The sequence below is a fragment of the Paramisgurnus dabryanus genome, chromosome 17, assembly GCF_030506205.2.
Source record: "Paramisgurnus dabryanus chromosome 17, PD_genome_1.1, whole genome shotgun sequence".
NCBI classification, from domain to species: Eukaryota; Metazoa; Chordata; class Actinopteri; order Cypriniformes; family Cobitidae; genus Paramisgurnus; species Paramisgurnus dabryanus.
The window spans coordinates 11,261,626-11,282,584 of record NC_133353.1 but is presented as its reverse complement, the minus strand read 5'-3'; the positions used below and the strand labels follow the sequence as shown (position 1 = coordinate 11,282,584).

The following is a 20,959-nucleotide window of genomic DNA, read 5'->3' as shown; positions in this document are numbered from 1 at the left end:
TGGGTTGGGTCGGGCTTGATTTGTTGGGCCCGATCTAAGCTTTAGTCCTAATGGCTAACAATTTTGACGTGTTTGCCAATTTTCAAGAGTTTTTGAGCATGTTCAAGGCCCTAAAACCTTTAAAAAAGTCTTATGAAATATAATAGGACTTCCAATAGGGCATACGTACAATAGAGTAAATGGACTTCCAACAAAACAATATAAATTGAAAAATGTTCTTATTTTTATTCAGGTGTTAACATCAATGAAACGTATATGCATACTCTGTTGACATAGTGAGGGATTAAATTACTTTTCTGGATGTACACTAAAAAGATCCAGATCACTGTTCATACGACTTTGGTGATTTTGCTGGCCAGCTTCATTGAAGGACATTAACTTTTTATTTGGATTTTCTCTTAACTGCTTGGTTCAGCGTTTTCAAAATGACATCTTTGTTGTTTAGGATGTTGTAAGAAGTGAGGTTAATTAACTTGTCGTAGTCCTCCGGTGTGTATGTAATTTTGCGAGTGATGTAAGGGGAGGAGTCACCAGTGAAGTTAACATTAACAGCTCCCTCCTTCAGTTCCTTTTCGCCAACTCTTTTCACACCTGCATCAAACACTTGATTATAATACTTATTGCAGAGGGTTTTTCAAGAAAGGCCTTAATCAGAATGTTTGAGGAATATCAATTTAGTGCTGCCTTACAAAAGCTGCATTATGAATCGGGATGGGATACCCAGAGTGTTGGCAGTGCTTACCAGGAGCCTTGAATTGTTTGAATGTGATGTTGACAAAGGGAAAGTGAATCACTATAGGAGCCTCTGGATTTTCTTGATCCTCAAACACATAAACTTCCTGTATTGGCTCTGACTCCACCTTTCTGAAATCAATCTTTGGAAATGGAATCTTGCGATCAATACAGTAGTCATAAGTTTGCTTCAGGACCTGTTGGGTACATTCAAACATTACAAAACATTAACAACAAACAAATATTGCATTTTCATATTAAACTCAAACCAAACATTTACCAAGCTTACAGCTATCACTTACTTTAAACTGGTCTGGGTTCCAGGAGTAGTTAAGAGAAAGAATAACATCTGCATGTCTTTGAGAGCCTAACACAGGGATGAATCCTGAATTTATGGCAAATCCACCATCAACTAAGCTAAGCAGGGAATCCACTGGAGTCAATGTGTTAGGAAAGGCATCTGCGTGTTTTTCTGCAGTAAACCAGTAAGGTTGTGTTAGACTACTGTATGCCAAAACCAACATGATCTCACAGAAAGTCGTGTTATAGTCACGAAAAATTTGATTAATTGTTTTGTGTCCATGGCACGAAATTCAGAGTCAGGATCCTGCCAAGGAATCTTGTTTTTTATTTATATCTCATGATGTCATGATGGCAGGTTTCTGGCAGTCCCTATGTACAGGTTCATGGCCTTGTTTATTGGGTCATGTGCCTCCGGTGTCTAGTCTCTTATCACCTGTTCTCCTTTGTTATCTTGTTTGTTTTTTTCTAGATAATGTCATTGTGTCCTTAGTTCTGTGCAGGTTTATTTTGTATTGTTCTCGTGTTCATGTGGTTTTCCAGTTGAGTTATCTTGTCAAATTTAGTGTTATCTGTCTGCATACCGTGTTTCATGTCGTGAACCCCCTTGTGGGTTTTTGTTTTATGTCAGTTAATAAAGTCCTTTCTGTTTTCCTCGACATCGTCTGTGATTGGGTTCATCCATCCCCTGAACTTGACATTCAACTTTTTTGTGCCTTGAGCATGAATGTCTTTTTCGTGTCACATGAAATTTCTATAAATAGTTTTTCGGTCTGTGGCATGACTTTCTTTTTCGTGTGATTTTTTCATTTACAATACATAAAATTAAACAAAAAAGAAAGTTGTGAAATGGACCAGAAACTAGAAATGTGTGAAAGTGACACGAAAAAGACATTTGTGCTCAAGGCACGAATAAAAAACATTTGTGCTCAAGGCACAAATAAAACTGAATTTCGTGCCATGGACATGAACAAATTAATCAAATTTTGCATGACTATAACACAACTTTCCGTGAGATCAGTCTGGCCAAAACAGAATCCGATTTCCAGGTGCAAAAAGAATATATTTCATGTAATGCCAGACAAACCTAAATGACATTTACATCATCTAACAGACATGCTGCAACTTCACTGTATTATTAAATAATTATAGTAAATCTATGAGTGCTTAATAACTGGTAATTAATGACAAGTCATCAGTCTGCTTTGAATGTAATGGATTATTGTAAGCAAAGACTCCAGCTGGGTAATTTCTTTGTGCAAAAATGAATTATACTGTTATGTGGGTATCCGTTGTAAAAAATGATAAAGCATACATATTCAGAACCTTTAGTGTGCAAACGTAACTGAAAGATAGGCAGAAGTCATCTTCCAAGTAAAGCTTACAATACATTGGCTTTACTCACTTTAAAATGTTACTAACTCATTAGGTTTATGTGAATAGAATTAACTCTAGATTTGTTAAACACCTGTTATAAGATCATTCTCAAAAAATTTGTACTTTATTCCTCAAATATTGTTTTTAACATGGGACTTAAGCACTTTAACACTTGTGTTCAGTAATATGAATGCTCTTGACCTTTCCATGCGACGAAGGCAGAGTTCTCGCTGTAGTCCCGGTGTAGCTGCAGACCCCTCAGGAAGTTGGACATCTGGCTGATGATTGGGCGACTGTTCATAAAACTGCTCACCATTTTAGCTGAGTCAGCCACTGGGCTCACCACGGACGTGCTGAGTGTTTTTGGCTTATTATCAGTTTCTTTAAAAGATGCAGAGTGACAGATAATTGATACATAATCATTAACTCACTGTGTGTAATCATAAACAACTGAAATATAACATGTACTATCTTGAAATCTGAATTTGTAAATATTTTTGGTTGGCATGGCAGCTAATTTACATTTACATTTTGTCATTTAGCAGACGCTTTTGTCCAAAGCAACTTACAATACACTGTAAAAAAATTCCGTAGAAATTGCAGCTGGGTTGCCGGTAACTTACCGTAGATTTAAATTTATGTTTCTTACTGGCAACATTTTGTTCAAAGTTAAATGAACATTAAACATTTACAAGTCTTTGTCTTTACAGAGTAAAACTAAAAAAACAGCATCAAGCAAAACATTCTGGGAAACAAAATCTGAAGCAAAAAAACAGAAAAAGGTTGATGATGATTTCTGGTTCCCAGTATGCTTTGCATGAGGCTGTTATTGTATAGTTTTATTCTGTAAAGATAAAGACTTAATATTTAAAATGTATTTAACTTTGAACAATCTCTTGCCAGTAAATAACATAAATGTAAATCTACGGTAAATTACCGGCAACCCAGCTGCAATAACATTGTAATTTCTACGTAATTTTTTTTACAGTGTAGAAGCAATTACAGAACAGCAATACATAAGTGCACTGGAAAAAGTTTCATCAAGTCCAACACAATATACATAGCCAAGGGTTTGTTAGTATTTTTTTTATAGATAAAGAGGAAGATAAATAGAGAAAGAGATAAAGAGAAAGGTAACTAAAGAAAGATAGTAAGTATGTTATTAGGAAGTGAGGTAATGGCGGAAGAGATAGGTTTTTAGCCGAGTCTTAAAGACAGCTACAGGGTCAGCAGATCGTGTCACGACCGGCAGATCATTCCACAGTTGTGGAACAGTTCCTGAGAAGGTATGCGCTAGTGTTTTCTTCCCTTTTGAGATGGCACCACAAGCCGTCGCTCGGTGGCAGAGCGCAGTGATCAAGGGTACATAAGGCTCTATAAGTAAGCAAAGGTAAGGGGGTGCTGACCCAGTGGTGCTTTTAAAGGCCAGGAGCAGAGCCTTAAATTTGATGCGAGCTGCAATAGGAAGCCAGTGTGTCACGGGTGAGAACCGGGTAAGACAGGATGAGGCAAGATGCGGATCCAAATGCAGTTTATTCCAATATATACAAGTAAATAAGCAAAAAACAAGAGCTAGAGAACACACAAGGGACTGGCGACATCTAACAACGAACGACAAAACAAGAATGAACAGGCAGGGTATAAATGCAAGACAATGACCAATGACAGGGCAGAAACAATGAGTAACTAGGACAACACACAAGGGGAGAAGCATGATCACAATGAATATCCATGGTAACAAACAAGGGGGCGGAGACACTAATTAACACAGAGAGATACAAATGGGAACAACGGTATACATGCACACAAGTAAACACAGGTACACAGAGACATGATATTAACCAAAACACAAGAATTACAACACACCAGATAACAGGGACACAGGGAACACGTTACATTTAGTCATTTTTTTTACATTTAGTCATTTAGCAGACGCTTTTTTACATAGCCCCCCCTCAAAAGGGCGCCTTCCAGACGCCCACCAGAAAACACTCAAAGTTAATAAGTCCAGGTGGGCGGTGGCATGGAGGTGGACCCGGGGGAGGGATGGTGGGACAAGGCCACAAAAGTCCAAGGGCCAGGGCGGAGCCGTAGGCGGAGACAGGGACCAAGACGGCGCCGCAGGCGGAGACAGGGACCAAGGCGGCACCGCAGGCGGAGACAGGGACCAAGGCGGAGCCGCAGGCGGAGACAGGGACCAAGGCGGAGCCGCAGGCGGAGACAGGGACCAAGGCGGAGCCGCAGGCGGAGACAGGGACCAAGGCGGAGCCGCAGGCAGAGACAGGGACCAAGGCGGAGCCGCAGGCAGAGACAGGGACCAAGGCGGAGCCGCAGGCAGAGACAGGGACCAAGGCGGAGACTGCAGAGCAGGCAGCCAGGGCGGAGCCGGCAGAGCAGGAACCCAGGGCGGAGCCGGCGGAGCAGGAACCCAGGGCGGAGCCGGCAGAACAGGAAGCCAGGGCGGAGCCGGCAGAGCAGGAACCCAGGGCGGAGCCGGCAGAGCAGGAACCCAGGGCGGAGCCGGCAGAGCAGGAAGCCAGGGCGGAGCCGGCAGAACGGGAAGGAACTGGATACCAAAGTGGTGCTGGTGGTATCAAGAACCTGGGTAGAGGGAAACAACAGAGAGAGGCCCTCTGGGCCAGGTTAGGCAGGGCAGTGAGTTCGATTATAGTCATTGTGAACCAGACAGTGAGGGCAAGGAGCTTGGGGACAGCCATCTTGGGGTCTGCAGTGAATTCAGTACTGGCCATAGTCTTGGTGACACTAAAGAGTCTCTGGGGCATCTCGGTGGCTACCCTAGCTGGCCAATGTGGTACAAGGGACTCACTCGGCACAGATGACTCACTCGACACCGATGACTCACTCGGCACAGATGACTCACTCGGCACAGATGACTCACTCGGCACAGATGACTCACTCGGCACAGATGACTCACTCGGCACAGATGACTCACTCGGCACAGAGGACTCAGAAGACTCACTTGGCACAGGGGACTCAGAGGACTCACTCGGCTCAGGGGAATCAGAAGACTCACTCGGCTCAGGGGAATCAGAAGACTCACTCGGCTCAGGGGAATCAGAAGACTCACTCGGCTCAGGGGAATCAGAAGACTCACTCGGCTCAGAGGAATCAGAAGACTCAGGGGAATCAGAAGACTCACTCGGCTCAGGGGAATCAGAGGACTCAGGGGAATCAGAAGACTCAGGGGAATCAGAAGACTCACTCGGCTCAGGGGAATCAGAAGACTCAGGGGACTCGGAGGACTTAAAAGACACAGGAGACTCACTCAGCTCAGGAGGAACAGAAGACTCGGGGAACTCAGAAGATTCATGGGAATCGGGGAACTCAGAAGATTCAGGGGACTCGGGGAACTCAGAAGATTCACTCAGCTCGGAGAATTCAGAAGATTCACTCGGCTCGGAGGACTCGGGAGATTCACTCAGCTCGGAGGACTCGGGAGATTCACTCGGCTCAGGAGACTCGGGAGATTCACTCGGCTCAGAGGACTCGGGAGATTCACTCGGCTCAGAGGACTCGGGAGATTCACTCGGCTCAGAGGACTCGGGAGATTCACTCGGCTCAGAGGACTCGGGAGGTTCACTCGGCTCAGAGGACTCGGGAGGTTCACTCGGCTCAAAGGACTCGGGAGGTTCACTCGGCTCAGAGGACTCGGGAGATTCACTCGGCTCAGGGGACTCGGGAGATTCACTCGGCTCAGGGGACTCGGGAGATTCACTCGGCTCAGAAGACTCGGGAGATTCACTCGGCTCAGAGGACTCGGGAGATTCACTCGGCTCAGGGGACTCGGGAGATTCACTCGGCTCAGGGGACTCACTCGGCACAGGGGACTCTATAGACTCAGTTGACTCAGTAGTCTCAGTAGACTCAGATGGTTCAGGTTCGAATCTTCCAGCCCTTCGAGGGTGTTCGGGGGACTTGTGCTCATGAGTCTGGTTGACCTGCCGTCGTACTGGTGAGCCACAAACTGAGAAAACATAGCACATTGCCAGTGCTAACAGGGATGATTCACAAAGATTAAAAAGTTCTGGGAGCTCTGAGGCCTTCAGTGAATCAATGGGCACAAACAGTTTCAAGAGCTCTGTAGCTGTCTCATGTGATGTAACACACCTGCTGGCCGATGATTCACTCGGGGATCTGCTCGGGGACGATTCACTCGGAGATTGACTCAGGGAAGATTCACTCAAAGATTTACACAGGGAAGATTCACTCGAAGATTCACTCGGGAAAGATTCACTCGGGGATTCACTCGGGGATTCACTCAGGGATTCACTCGAGGACGCACTCGAAGACAAACTCGAGGACTCACTCGGGGACTCACTCTGGGATTCACTCTGGGATTCACTCGGCGAAGATTCACTCAAAGAAACGAACGGTCCAGGGATTCTGGTCGCTCGGACAGTGATCAGCGGGTGATCCAATACACTGGAGATCAAGCGGCCGACCCGGGCTTTCACGGGATGAACCGGATAACCAGGTGACTTGTGCACCGGCTCAGACACGGCGGATCAGAAGACTCAGGGGACTCGGAGGACTTAAAAGGACTTACAAGACACAGGAGACTCACTCAGCTCAGGAGGAACAGAAGACTCGGGGAACTCAGAAGATTCATGGGAATCGGGGAACTCAGAAGATTCAGGGGACTCGGGGAACTCAGAAGATTCACTCAGCTCTGAGAATTCAGAAGATTCACTCGGCTCGGAGGACTCGGGAGATTCACTCAGCTCGGAGGACTCGGGAGATTCACTCGGCTCAGGAGACTCGGGAGATTCACTCGGCTCGGAGGACTCGGGAGATTCACTCGGCTCAGAGGACTCGGGAGATTCACTCGGCTCAGAGGACTCGGGAGATTCACTCGGCTCAGAGGACTCGGGAGATTCACTCGGCTCAGAGGATTCGGGAGGTTCACTCGGCTCAGAGGACTCGGGAGGTTCACTCGGCTCAGAGGACTCGGGAGATTCACTCGGCTCAGGGGACTCGGGAGATTCACTCGGCTCAGAAGACTCGGGAGATTCACTCGGCTCAGAGGACTCGGGAGATTCACTCGGCTCAGGGGACTCGGGAGATTCACTCGGCTCAGGGGACTCACTCGGCACAGGGGACTCTATAGACTCAGTTGACTCAGTAGTCTCAGTAGACTCAGATGGTTCAGGTTCGAATCTTCCAGCCCTTCGAGGGTGTTCGGGGGACTTGTGCTCATGAGTCTGGTTGACCTGCCTTCGTACTGGTGAGCCACAAACTGAGAAAACATAGCACATTGCCAGTGCTAACAGGGATGATTCACAAAGATTAAAAAGTTCTGGGAGCTCCGAGGCCTTCAGTGAATCAATGGGCACAAACAGTTTCAAGAGCTCTGTAGCTGTCTCATGTGATGTAACACACCTGCTGGCCGATGATTCACTCGGGGATCTGCTCGGGGACGATTCACTCGGAGATTGACTCAGGGAAGATTCACTCAAAGATTTACACAGGGAAGATTCACTCGGAGATTCACTCGGGAAAGATTCACTCGGGGATTCACTCGGGGATTCACTCAGGGATTCACTCGAGGACGCACTCGAGGACTCACTCGGGGACTCACTCGGGGACTCACTCGGGGACTCACTCGGGGACTCACTCGGGGACTCACTCTGGGATTCACTCTGGGATTCACTCGGCGAAGATTCACTCAAAGAAACGAACGGTCCAGGGATTCTGGTCGCTCGGACAGTGATCAGCGGGTGATCCAATACACTGGAGATCAAGCGGCCGACCCGGGCTTTCACGGGATGAACCGGATAACCAGGTGACTTGTCCACCGGCTCAGACACGGCGGAAGTCATCTTGTGAGCGGGGTCGGACCAAACACAGGGAAACCTTGGAAGCACGAGGGAAAACACACAGGGGAGTGAGGAATTGCTGCTGGATCCTTAACGGTCGTTCGTTCTGTCATGGGTGAGAACGGGGTAAGACAGGATGAGGCAAGATGCGGATCCAAATGCAGTTTATTCCAATATATACAAGTAAATAAGCAAAAAACAAGACCTAGAGAACACACAAGGGACTGGCGACATCTAACAACGAACGACAAAACAAGAATGAACAGGCAGGGTATAAATGCAAGACAATGACCAATGACAGGGCAGAAACAATGAGTAACTAGGACAACACACAAGGGGAGAAGCATGATCACAATGAATATCCATGGTAACAAACAAGGGGGCGGAGACACTAATTAACACAGAGAGATACAAATGGGAACAACGGTATACATGCACACAAGTAAACACAGGTACACAGAGACATGATATTAACCAAAACACAAGAATTACAACACACCAGATAACAGGGACACAGGGAACACGTTACACAGTGCAACTTGACAAAGCCTGGACAGGACAAGAGCTTGGACCAGGACCTGCGTACCATGCTCATCTAGGAAAGGTCTTATTTTCCTAATATTGTAGAGGATGAATCTACAAGAGCAAGCGTGCTGGCAACATGCTCCGTGAAGCTAAGCCGATCATCAATGACCACTCCCAGGTTTTTGGCCGTCCTGGAAGGCGTGATGGTCGAGGAACCTAGCTGAATGGAAAGGTTGTGCTGAATCTTTGGTTCAGATGATATGACAAGCAGTTCTGTCTTCGCAAGGTTAAGCTGGAGATGGTGATCCTTCATCCAGAGTGAGATGTCCCTCAGGCATGCCGAGATGCGGGCAGAAATCGTGGGATCATCAGGGTGGAACGAGAAGTGGAGTTGAGTGTCGTCTGCATAGCAGTGGTAGGAAAGCCATGTTTTCGAATAACAGAGCCCAGGGATGTCATGTATATCGAAAAGAGCAGCGGTCCAAGCACAGAGCCTTGAGGCACCCCGGTATCAAGACATTGGGGTTCAGAAACGTCACCTCTCCAGGATACCCGAAATGACCTATGTGAGAGGTACGACTTGAACCATAGAAGTGCTGCGTCAGAGACACCCATAGATATGAGGGTCGACAGGAGGATGCGGTGATTGACCGTGTCAAAAGCTGCAGATAGATCCAGTAAGATCAGCACAGATGATTTGGAGGCTGCCCTTGCCTACCTTAGGGCTTCAATGACTGAGAGCAGCGCAGTCTCAGTGGAGTGACCGCTTTTGAAACCAGACTGATTGCTATACAGGAGGTTATTTTGTGTGAAGAAAGAGGAGAGCTGGTTGAACACAACGCGTTCAAGAGTCTTGTCGAAGAAGGGAGGAAGAGAAACGGGTCTGTAATTGTAAATTAAACCTACCTAATACTCAATTACAAACTCTTACTTGTTTTACTTGCTTCCTTTTCAGCCTCTGGGGTCCATGAGGGGGCGGTGCCAGTTGCGGCACCCCAGATATTTGTCAGATTTAGAGAGAAAACACTGCTCCATATTCCTACATGTGCAAAAAAAAAAACATACATTTATGTGCATATTTGTACATTAACACTGTATAGATAATACAACATGCAGTTTTTAAATGAAGTTTTTTATTGTGAAAATAAAACAAATGCAAACCAAAATGGCCTTGTGTGGAAAAGTGCTTGCCCCCTAAACCTAAGAACTGGTTGGGCCACCATTAGCAGCAACAACTGCAATCAAGCATTTGCGATAACTTGCAATGAGTCTGTTATAGGGCTGTGGAGGAATTTTGGCCCAATCATCTTTGCAGAATTGTTGTAAATCAGCCACAATAGAGCCACAATTTTTGAGCATGAACCGCCTTTCAAGGTTTAAGGTAGGATTCAGGTCAGGACTTTGAATAGGCCACTCCAGAATCTTCATTTTGTTTTCTTCAGCCATTCAGAGGTGTAGTTGCTTGTGTGTTTTGAATAATTGTCCTGCTGCAGAACCCAAGTTTGCTTCAACTTGAGGTCACGAACAGATGGCCGGACATTGTCCTTCAGGATTTTTTGGTAGACAGCAGAATTCATAGTTCCATTTATCACAACAAGTCTTCCAGGTCCTGAAGCAGCAAATGCCCAAGACCATCACACTACCACCACCATATTTTACTGTTGGTATGATTTTCTATCTCTAAAATGGTGTGTTACTGAGACATTACCTTCCAAAAATTTAAAATTTTGTCTCATCAGTCCACAGAGTATTTCCCAAAAAATCTTGCGGATGATCAACATGCAAAAATAGCAAAACTAAAAGTAGCCTTTATATTCTTTTTATTCAGCAGTGGTTTTCGTCCTCAAACTCTATTTTTGCCATATCTCTTTCTCTTATGTTGGATTAATGAACACTGACCTTAACTGAGGCAAGTAAGGCCTGCAGTTCTTTGAATGTTGTTGTGGGGTCTTCTTGGATGAGGCGTTGCTGTTCCACTGTTCCATGTTTTTGCCATTTCTGGATAATGGCTCTCACTGTGATTCACTGGAGTCCCAAACTTTACAAATGGCTTCATAAAATTTTCCATACTAATACTGTAGATCTCAATTTCTTTCTCATTTGTTTCTGAATTTCTTTGGATCTCAACATGATGAGTAGCTTTTGATGATCTTTTGGTCTACTTTAGTTTGTCAGGCAGGTCCACCCTGCTGAAAAAAACAGCATGTACCAGCATGGGAATTATGCTGGTCTTTGCTGGTTTGATGCTGATTTAGCTGGTGGTCACCAGCATACCAGCACCAAAACACAACATATGCTGGTCTTGCTGGTATGACCAGCATGGGATGCTGGTTCTTATGCTGGATTTGTGCTGGTTTAGGTGGTGCAAATACTGGTATTGTGCTGGTTTAGCTGGTGCTAATGCTGGTGCTGATGCTGGTTTAGCTGGTGTTCACTAGCAAAGCAGCACCAAAACACAACATATGCTGGTCTTGCTGGTATGCTGTTTTTTCAGCAGGGCTATTTAAGTGATTTCTTGATTGCAAACAGGTGTTGCAGTAATCAGGCCTGAGTGTGGCTAGAGAAACTGAAGTCGGCTGTTATAAACCACAGTTAAGTTATGTACACATTCAAACTCACCCAACAGAAAGGACACTCTCGTTTCAGGAAGTTTCTTGACCAGGTGACCAAGATAAAATTCACTCCCAAAGTTCTGAGCAGGTACAAACCCACCATACTTAGAAATGCCAACTTCAAATGGGGTGAACTCACACCATTCTAAATGTGTAAAAACAAATGGGCACTAGGTTACAAAATACTATACTGTAAGTACAGTAATTTAAATACAATCCCATTCAAGTCAGAATGTTCCAGTAAATTAAATTAGTGAACTGGGTGTGCTGGCAGTGCTCCAGTCATGGTTTCAATTCCCAGGAATATACATACTGGGAAAATGTATAAATTACACACTATATGCACCGTAACAGTAAGCATGGTTGTTCCCCAGACTACAAACAGAACGACAATTTTGTAGTATTTAGTGTATCTGTCTCTTACTGTAAAATGTTCCAATACATTGTAAAGTATATAATACAGTACAGTACATACCGGCCTCTGCTGTACATTCTGGATCGCCGTCCTTCATATTAACAGCTGTGAAGATGGGTAAAGGATTCTGGCCTTCTGACACTGCCTTCTGCATTTCTGTCAGTGTACCCAAGGGTTTCTATGAAAGAAGTGTATTAATTCATCTACAGTAGTTATTTTCACTCTAATTCATTCTTATAGATGCAATAGACTTGTTTACTATATCGCTGACACATTTAACATTGTAGATAATGCCTCAATTCAAAAACGTTGCTATCCAACATAATATTTCAACATAGCTACAAAAGAATATTTCTGTATTCAGTACCTTTCCTTGAATAAGATACTCTATAGCTAGACCCCACATGTCAATAAGAGAGACAATATGCCCTTCTTTTCCTCTTTCCTCCATCTTCTTTTTGTAGTACAACAGCTGCTCACGGGAAAATATACTGAATGTACTTTTAGAGATTTCTTTCCTTGAAGACTCTATGAACTTAATGATGTCACTTTTAGACCAGTTAGGGTCGCCATAAAGAGAAGCTAAAGTCCTGAAAAACAGACAAAAAGGCTCTTAACAATAGATCTGCCCCATTCTTTAGAATAACTAAGATTCATTCTATAGTGTGACCCATTGGCTTCTTTCATTTTAAAATTAAGCTCATAATCCATTTCTTTTTAGCACTCTTTATTTTACAATGTATGTTTTCAGCTTTTTAACCTGCCACACATCGTTGTTGTGCCTGTAGCTATTTTTGCTTACCAGGTGGAGCCAGAAAGCCCTGTGATGTAGCTGACAGCATCAAGGAGTTGGAGCTTCTGCAGACCTCTAAGAGCTCCATAGGTGCCCGTCATTGCCCGAGTCCCACCTCCTGAACACACCACAGCTATCACTGGAACCTGAGGAGTCAAACAAAAACATTAATCACAATCACATCAGACAAATCAGACCAAATGTGCAATACAATTGGGCTTTCCAAGTAAATAGGACAGGGGACATTGGAGTTTCCAATGTCATGGGATTGAGTTCACATGGAAATGCTGCACTTATGAAAGGTTTATAATATAGTTACACTACTTAATACATTTAGTATACTGTAGGCCTATATAAAGCATCGGATTACTCTGTAATACCTTTCTGGGTTCAGGTGTAGTGATGAGATTCAGAACTTTCTGAAGTGCCTCTGATACAACTTTACTCCTCTTTACCAGAAAATTCTTTTCTTCCTTCGGGATATCAAATTCCAGACGTACATCGAGCTCTTCAGTAGAACTAAAACACACATAAACATTATAACTATAAGAACAGAATGGATTGAAAAGATACTAAAAGATACTGTAACACAAAGTCTGGTATTGTTTTAAATCTAAATAACATAATTGATTAATATTATTAATTTAAGGTTTGTTACCGATCGTCCGCTTTCAGGTCCACATTAACTTTTTCCTTTAAAAACATTTTCCAATTTAGAAAAGTTTGTTTACATGCACACAAATACACATACAGTATGTCCACAAATATAAACAATGATCTTGCTAGTTCTCACCTGTGCTAGGGGCAAAGACATTGTAATTTGATAATTGGATGGTAGTGGTTGTAAAGGGATAGAAGTCCCAGTGTCTTGAGTGTTTTGATTTGCACCATCAACTTGATTTTTCTTAGACTGGACAAACAAAACAACAAGAAGTGCAGAATAAGAACAAAACATTAAAATTGGAACTTGAACATTTAAAAAAAATCTTTTAGTTTCAGGCTACTGTTAAAAGCAGGCCCGGAGTGGGTAATCGGGAGAATCGGGAGAATTCCCGGTGGGCCGCTTCACTTTTGGGCCGGTCTAGTTTTTTTTTTTTTACATTTGTCACGTTAGTGAGTCTATCTTCTCTTAAATGACACTTCACACGTTTCGCATTGACACTGCAGCGCGCAGCCTCTGCATGGGTTGTACCATGTGAGGGAATTCTCCCCTCCCCTCCCATAGAGTTTGTTCGGTCCATAGCACGTCCAAGAAAACTTTTCTCCGGTAGGCTAGGCCGGCCCTACCGTAACAATACGCGTCTGAGAGGAGGAGGGCGTAAAAAACAGGTTGAAGAAAAATCCATTGGAGGAGTATGCTGCCAAATGTGCCAAACCTACAGATTTATTTTCAAGAGGACCAACAAAAGTGGCAACAGGTAACTTAAAGAGAAATAAGCCTAGTAATGATTAGCATTAGCAACGTAATTATTCGGCTAATACCGTTGTCCAAATATTTACAAGCCAAACATTTTTTTGTTAAAATATTACCCTTTTGTGTATACATGGCGATAGACTTTGCAAATATTATGCAAGCAGCTTCTGAGCAGTCCCCCGCTGAAAACGAAGAGGCCATGAATAAACAATATTAATTCAAGTTATTTAACCCTCAGGTTGTGTTCAGAACCCTATAACATGTTTGTTTTCCCAGTCAAAAATGACCAGCCTAAAAAAGCTTATAAATCACTTGTTATGCCATTTACCCAATATTGTATTCAATATTTTTGTCAGATTGTTTTCTTTTTTAATTAGGACTTTTATATTTCTATTTGCATTAATCATCGGCCTCACAGCATTAGCAATGCTAATAATTTATCAACCTTTCCTTATGGAATACACTCTAAAAAGGGCTGGGTTATTTTTATATTTTATATATTGGACAGAATACGCTGCTGGGTTAAAATTGACCCAGTGCTGGGTTGTTTTAACCCAACTGTTGGGTTATTATAATCCATGGTTGCATAACAACAACCCAACATTGGGTTATTTTTAACCCAGCATGGGGTAATTTTTAACCCAGCATGTGTTCTGTCCAATATTTACCCATTATGGGTAAAAAGTAACCAAGCCTTTTTTAGAGTGTAGAGGAATATTTTTGTTAACTTCTTATCTTAAGTGAAATATTATTTAACTTTACCTTACTTGTTGAACCATGATATTAATAAAAACTATAGTAAGAGCTGAACTGTTGCTTTATTTATCCAATTTGAAAAAAGTGCTAATTTGGAATAACACTATGGAAAAAGTGGGCCGGTCTTGGGCCTGAAACTCCCGGGCTGAAAAGTGGCCCCACTCCGGCCCTGGTTAAAAGCAACATAATAAATGTAAACAATGCATTTTTAGTGTTATTACTTATAGCAGTAAAACTGAAAAATACATTAGGGTACTTCCACAATTGTCGCGTGTAAACAATGCCTGTTAGAATCGATGACATACATTTTCATCAAAGATTACACTTACAGAGGTTAGATTAAGTTCAGTTTCCAGGTTTCGGTTGATGTAATAACAAAATGTCTTTAAGAATTTCTGATCCTCCTCTTGTGAGATGACATGATCCTCTTTATATGCCCCTTTCAGGTTCAAAACCATATTACGTATCGCTGAAGGATACAAAACAAAGATTCACTTAAACCTAGGATCATATCATTAAAGTGAAAATGCTCTATTGTCTTCATCAATTTTTTTTCATTTTATTCAATGAGTATGCTGTGAATATCATTAAAGCCCGGTATACACTGTGCGATTTTAAATAGTCTTTTAGGATTGTTGCTTGCCACACTGTGCGATTAAGATCGTAATTAAGTCCATGTCACACTATATGATCTCAGTTTCCATCAATGTCAGACTGTACGAGTTTAAAGACTTTTAAAAATCGGACGTATGCAAACAAACGCATCCGCAGTTTTACGTCATCGATTGACGACGGCTGGGAAAACACACGCTGAAGCAGACGCGGAGCTATGGGCGGGCCCATATTGACAGCTGGCCCGCCCAATCAGAAATGTAAAAAATACTACTCTATAGTTAGACATGTATACTACTTTATGTGGTGTATTTTATCTATTGCATGTTATGTTAAAAACAGTAAAATTATAAGTAAGCCTGATAACTAAAAACTATTATAAAGCAGTTGAATGTTGCGTTACATTATGGTTAATGAGAAAAATATTCACGAGCAGCTTTCAGCCATGATCACTTTGAGAACTTTTTTGCAAGCAAGTGGAAAACGTATTTTGAATAACAACACGTTATAAATATGTGCTCCGCGCTTTCCTCTCAATAACATAAACACACAAAAAATATGACAGCGAGGTAAAAAATAGAAAGAAAACATCTGATCACAGTGATGTTGTTTGATAGCCTATACCGAGAGCCATACCAGCTCTCTAACTCAGCACTATAAGTCACGCCACGTTTTTTGCTACACTTTATACAATATAGCCTATTGCTTTTAAGCAACAAATAGCCTATCATAACAACCTATAAGCCTACTGTGTAATTGAGACATTCATTTAAGAAATGCATTAAAAGCAGAAAGACGTGTAGGCTGCGGAAATATAGTGGGTTCACTTCAATCCACACCACAGACGTTCTTGGTTTGCTTCTTATTTATTAAATCGAGGCAATTGTTTGATTAAACATTGATTAATATTAAGATACAATTTATACAAAACGAAATTCACTTTAAAGAAAGTCTTTCAACAAAACAAACCTATGCAGGACTCGCAAAATTACTACCCCGAAGTCCCGGGGCTATGGCGAATTCCTGTCGGGCTAAAAAAAAAATTATGCGCCCTGCCCGTCGGGCGGAGGAAAAAAATATTGTAATGTGTTTGCATTCTCTCAGATTTAGTTAGGTAATTATATTGTATGTAATTCGGCATCAATATCCTCATTAACAAGTGAAACTGTCAGGAAATGAAGTGAACGCATAATTAAACCCATTATTCCTTTTGTTCACGTCTGATATGCGCGCTCCTCGGCTCCGCTCTTCACGAGTAGGCTTGCTCTTGTGCTCATCAAAAAGTATATTAAATGTTTATTTATTTGTCATTTCGTTTAACCTCAGAGTCTAACATTATTCTAGCAATTCCTTTTTCTTTCTTTATTTAGTAAGTTAACTTAAATATGTGAGAACGAAAATATATTTTTAGTGATTTGCATGAAGAGAATATGATGTTAGAAGCTTCATTTTAAGCATTTAGTAGCCGTATTTATTTAAACACTTTAATATTCATTTATATGTCTTGTCACTGTGTGCAGGTTCTTTTTTGTAGGCTTTTTACCAAAAAGGCTTAATTAATGTCACATTGCATTACAATTTAAAATATCAATATCAAAAATGTGACGTGCAGTTCGGGTCTGTGTGTATGCTGTTTAAATTAGTGTTCTGAAGTCTTGACGAATTTTATAGACTTGTTATAGTTTCTTATTCAAAAGTGACACCCATAGATTCAGGCCCACCCGGACTTAATCCATGCCCACCCATATGTCACGTTCTGCATCCGCCACTGCGCTGAAGCGAAGGCTATAACAAACCGAAACAACATCTACTGTTCATTTTAATCATGACTTGTCTCGAGCATAAAAGAAGAAAAAACGAAGGAGACGAGTACCTGGCATTTGAATTTCCAGCGCGATTTCTCTCCAGGCTGCTTCATTTTTATCCTATCATGGTACAGTGGCGATGACACGTTGTACAAACACTCTTTATTGTTTCCATAACTCCACAAGTTTTTCCTCCAGCTGTACAGTCTACCTGGTTCTTTTTTACATTTGTCTGCGTTGATTTGTTGTCGCCGCACTAACTGTGTCATCGGGTTCTGTGCTTCTATTGGTTATTGAGCTGCCGGTTGTCGCAGGGAGATGTCACACAGCAGGATTGTATCTCAAAATTTCTGACACTGCCAGAATTTTGTCGGAGGATAATTTTGATCGCAACGGTCATTAATCGGCTGTCTGTGAACATGTCAAACTACCGATCAAAGATGGCAGATTTTAGCCTGGGATTCCAGAAATCGTTTAGGATTTCAAAATTTGTCCCAGACAGCTAAATCCTGGCTGAAATCTCACAGTGTGCACCGGGCTTTATTTAATAAAGCTCAATACTTTTGCTTGTTTTCTATTACATTGTCTTTAGACTAACAAATATCTAGTCATTAGTTGAATAATTTATGTGAAAATATTTGCATAGTAGTTTGCATGCAAATATCTGCATTTACCTCCAGAGTTTTTAAGAAGCTTGTCTACCCCCACCGTCAGTTCACAAAAAGGACCTGCCTGGTTTCACAGGACAACATAAAGCTTATAAGATTATATACTTTTCGTACTTAAAAATGTTAGTGGTGAAAAAACAACAAGTCTGGTGGTGGTGGCCAAGACTTTTGCACAGTACTGTATGTCTTATAAAAGCACTATATTATTGTAAGGATTCTGTAACACTTGAAACAGCTAATAAAACTGCAATATGGGTTCTTACCACCAACACCCCATTAGACATGCATGGATTCGGCACCTCAGAGCTGCAATGGGCAGGCACAGGCAAGACCACTGCTTAGTTTATATTTATGTGCATGAACATACATGTTTATTGAGGAAAACAGGGCATTGCTCCAAAAGTGCACTATGCAAGTTATGAAACATCACTCATTTTGCAAATGACCACTAAAATTCAATTAAAGGCAGTGCTTACCTCTTTGTCATCTCAAACTCCACCCACAGCTCATCTTTTGTCTATGAGAAAAGGTGAAACATACAGTATACACATGTTAAATATCAGGGAAGTTTTTTTTTTCAATTGTATGCCATGATGTCTCCACTCACCTTATCATTTAAAATGAAACATTTTGTCTCATTCTTCTCTGGTGTGAGGTTATCAATGTCAAACAGGACAGTGGCAATACGATCATCTCTCATATACGGGTCATTGTCATAGACCTGGAACTCCAATATATTCTGCGTGGTGGAGAAAAGAGGTGACATTAAACTCAAGGACTCAAGGTGCATCTTAAAGAGGAATGTACTTTTAAAAATAAAGGTGCTTCATGATCCCACAGTAGAACCATTTTTGCCTGAATTTTACTTTACCCGAGATGGCATTCCACCAGACATAATAACAGATACAGACAGCTGCCTATTAGTTTACCTTGACATTGCTCTGCAACCTGAAGTGGAAGGTTTCATTCCATACAGGTTTGTTGCTATTATCAATCGTCTTGGTGCGATATGTACGGGCAGATGCCGTGGGTAAGTTCAAGATAACATAGCAGTCAGCTTCAGAAACTAAGAAAAAATTGTGATAGGCTTAGAAATGGTAGGGTGTCGGCAAGAAGATTTAAACCCTTTCATTCACTTGACCCAATGCACATAAAGTTCGCTGAAATTTGCTGAAGCTGCTTAACGGTATTTACAAAAGTAAAAGTGAAGGAGCAACATAAACACAAGGTCACACACAAATAGAGCAAGTCTAAATGATTGCACAGCTGACAACTGTAAACACACAAGCTTGAACTTGCTGTTATAGCATAATTTATAAATTCTTTAGAAAGGCAATAAAAATGAAGTTAATATGTTGTCGTTTGGATGTTGATAAAATAGGCTTCTTGACTTACAGTAGTCACATTTCATTTTGATATTCCCATGTAAAACTTTGACTGAAAGATTCCAGTAAGGCTTGATTTCTTTCTGTTGAACAAATACACAGTTTAGAAATAAACAGGTCAGAGATCTTCAATTTTTTTGGTTTGATGTGTTATTCACATTATGAATCAAATGATTTACATTGTTTACAATATGTATAATTCCCATGGTTGAGAGAGCTTTTGCAATAGTGCAAAGATTTATCTATCAGAATAAATACTTTTATTTCAGAGAGCAAACAACATTTGCTTACCTTAAGCATTGTTGGATCCGGATATTTCTTGAACCAGCAACTGGTGAGATGTTGGGGGGAGTGCTACAGTATATGGCAAACTATGCAAAATGCAGAATATTGACAGCTTGAAAAGCTAGTTTTCCCTCTATGTAATATATATTCATACACTGTAAAAAAAATCCGTAGAAATTACAATGTTATTGCAGCTGGGTTGCAAGTAATTTACCGTAGATTTACATTTATGTTATTTACTGGCAAGAGTTTGTTCAAAGTTAAATAAATTTGAAATATTAACAAGTCTTTATCTTTACAGAATAAAACTATACAATAACAGCCTCATGCAAAGCATTCTGGGAACCAGAAATCATCATCAACCTTTTTCTGTTTTTTGCTTCAGATTTTGTTTCCCAGAATGTTTTGCTTGATGCTGTTTTTTTAGTTTTACTCTGTAAAGAAAAAGACTTATAAATGTTTAATGTTCATTTAACTTTGAACAAAATATTGCCAGTAAAAAACAAATTTAAATCTACGGTAACTTACCGGCAACCCAGTTGCAATTTCTACGGAATTTTTTTACAGTGTAGAATTAGTCCTTATCTCATGTCTTAAAAAACCAACCACAAAACTTTTCATATGGAAGTCTATTTTCTTACTGTAACTGTTAATAATGATAGCAGATTAAGAGACAAAACAGAATGCCCAATATGTACGTATATATGATCAACAAAGCTGCCAGTTTATATAACAATAAAAAATAATAATCATATAACAAATACAAATGTGACAACTTTTCTCTGCAAGTAAAACTACATGAGAAGAAACAAACTATTTTAGTATTAAGAAAGTTTAAAGAACTCCGGAATTAGCCATTACACAGTCAGTTATCCTTTGACTGAGACCCTGCAACTCATTCGCTGCATCCCAAACCGCATAGTTCCATACTATATAGTAGGCGAAAAGCACTACTTCTCGTACTCTTTGCCTACTATATAGTATGAAAGTAGGCGGTTTGGGACGCAGCAATTGTATACAGTTTGGGCAGTGCACTAAAAGTATCCACAGTTACATTTGCATTTGGCAGACACTTTTATCCAAATGTTCACATTTTTTATTAATTTAATTACACAAAACATACACTGTAAAAAATGACAGTTTAAACCCATTAAAAAAGACTTAACATGCTTCCTCTAGGCCAGGGATGGGCAATTTCGGTCCTGGAGGGCCGGTGTCCTGCAGAGTTTAGCTCCAACCATAATTAAACACACCAGAAGCAGCCAATTAAGGTCTTAATAGGCATAACAGAAACTTTTAGGCAGGTGTGCTGAGGCAAGTTGGAGCTAAACTCTGCAGGACTCCGGCCCTCCGGGACCGAAGTTGCCCATCCCTGCTCTAGGTCTTGCTGGATAATTTACAAGTAGTTGGCTGCCTGCTGTCAGAGACTACTGAGAGGGGCCC

At 41.6% G+C, this 20,959-nt stretch overlaps 1 protein-coding gene across 2 annotated transcripts; it reads right to left on the bottom strand.

The window, feature by feature from the left end:
- Positions 1-209: 209 nt before the first annotated feature.
- Positions 210-19,573, bottom strand: LOC135727171 (cytosolic phospholipase A2 zeta-like). 2 transcript variants are annotated; one of them, XM_065244917.2, is made up of 20 exons: positions 19,523-19,573; positions 19,242-19,314; positions 18,776-18,912; positions 18,454-18,585; positions 18,323-18,363; positions 18,110-18,152; positions 17,853-17,910; positions 15,091-15,230; positions 13,385-13,501; positions 13,250-13,284; positions 12,972-13,110; positions 12,601-12,737; positions 12,166-12,388; positions 11,859-11,976; positions 11,391-11,528; positions 9,703-9,810; positions 2,611-2,790; positions 1,035-1,204; positions 743-929; positions 210-591 (listed from the first exon to the last, which is right to left on the bottom strand). In XM_065244917.2, exons 1-20 carry the CDS (start codon positions 19,529-19,531, stop codon positions 383-385), a joined length of 2,394 nt encoding a protein of 797 aa, XP_065100989.2. In that variant the 5' UTR covers positions 19,532-19,573; the 3' UTR covers positions 210-382. The 2 variants fall into 2 exon arrangements, with proteins under 2 accessions (XP_065100989.2, XP_065100991.2); XM_065244919.2 differs by having other exon boundaries at positions 13,385-13,495.
- Between the last annotated feature and the right edge of the window lie 1,386 nt (positions 19,574-20,959).

Bases quoted from the DNA above. Each gene is read 5' to 3' on its own strand.
- LOC135727171 (XM_065244917.2), bottom strand. The intron at 18,153-18,322 runs GTAAGCACTGCC...TGCCCATTGCAG, and splicing joins GAGTTTGAGATGACAAAGAG to CTCTGAGGTGCCGAATCCAT. The intron at 592-742 runs GTAAGCACTGCC...TGTTTGATGCAG, and splicing joins CAAACAATTCAAGGCTCCTG to GTGTGAAAAGAGTTGGCGAA.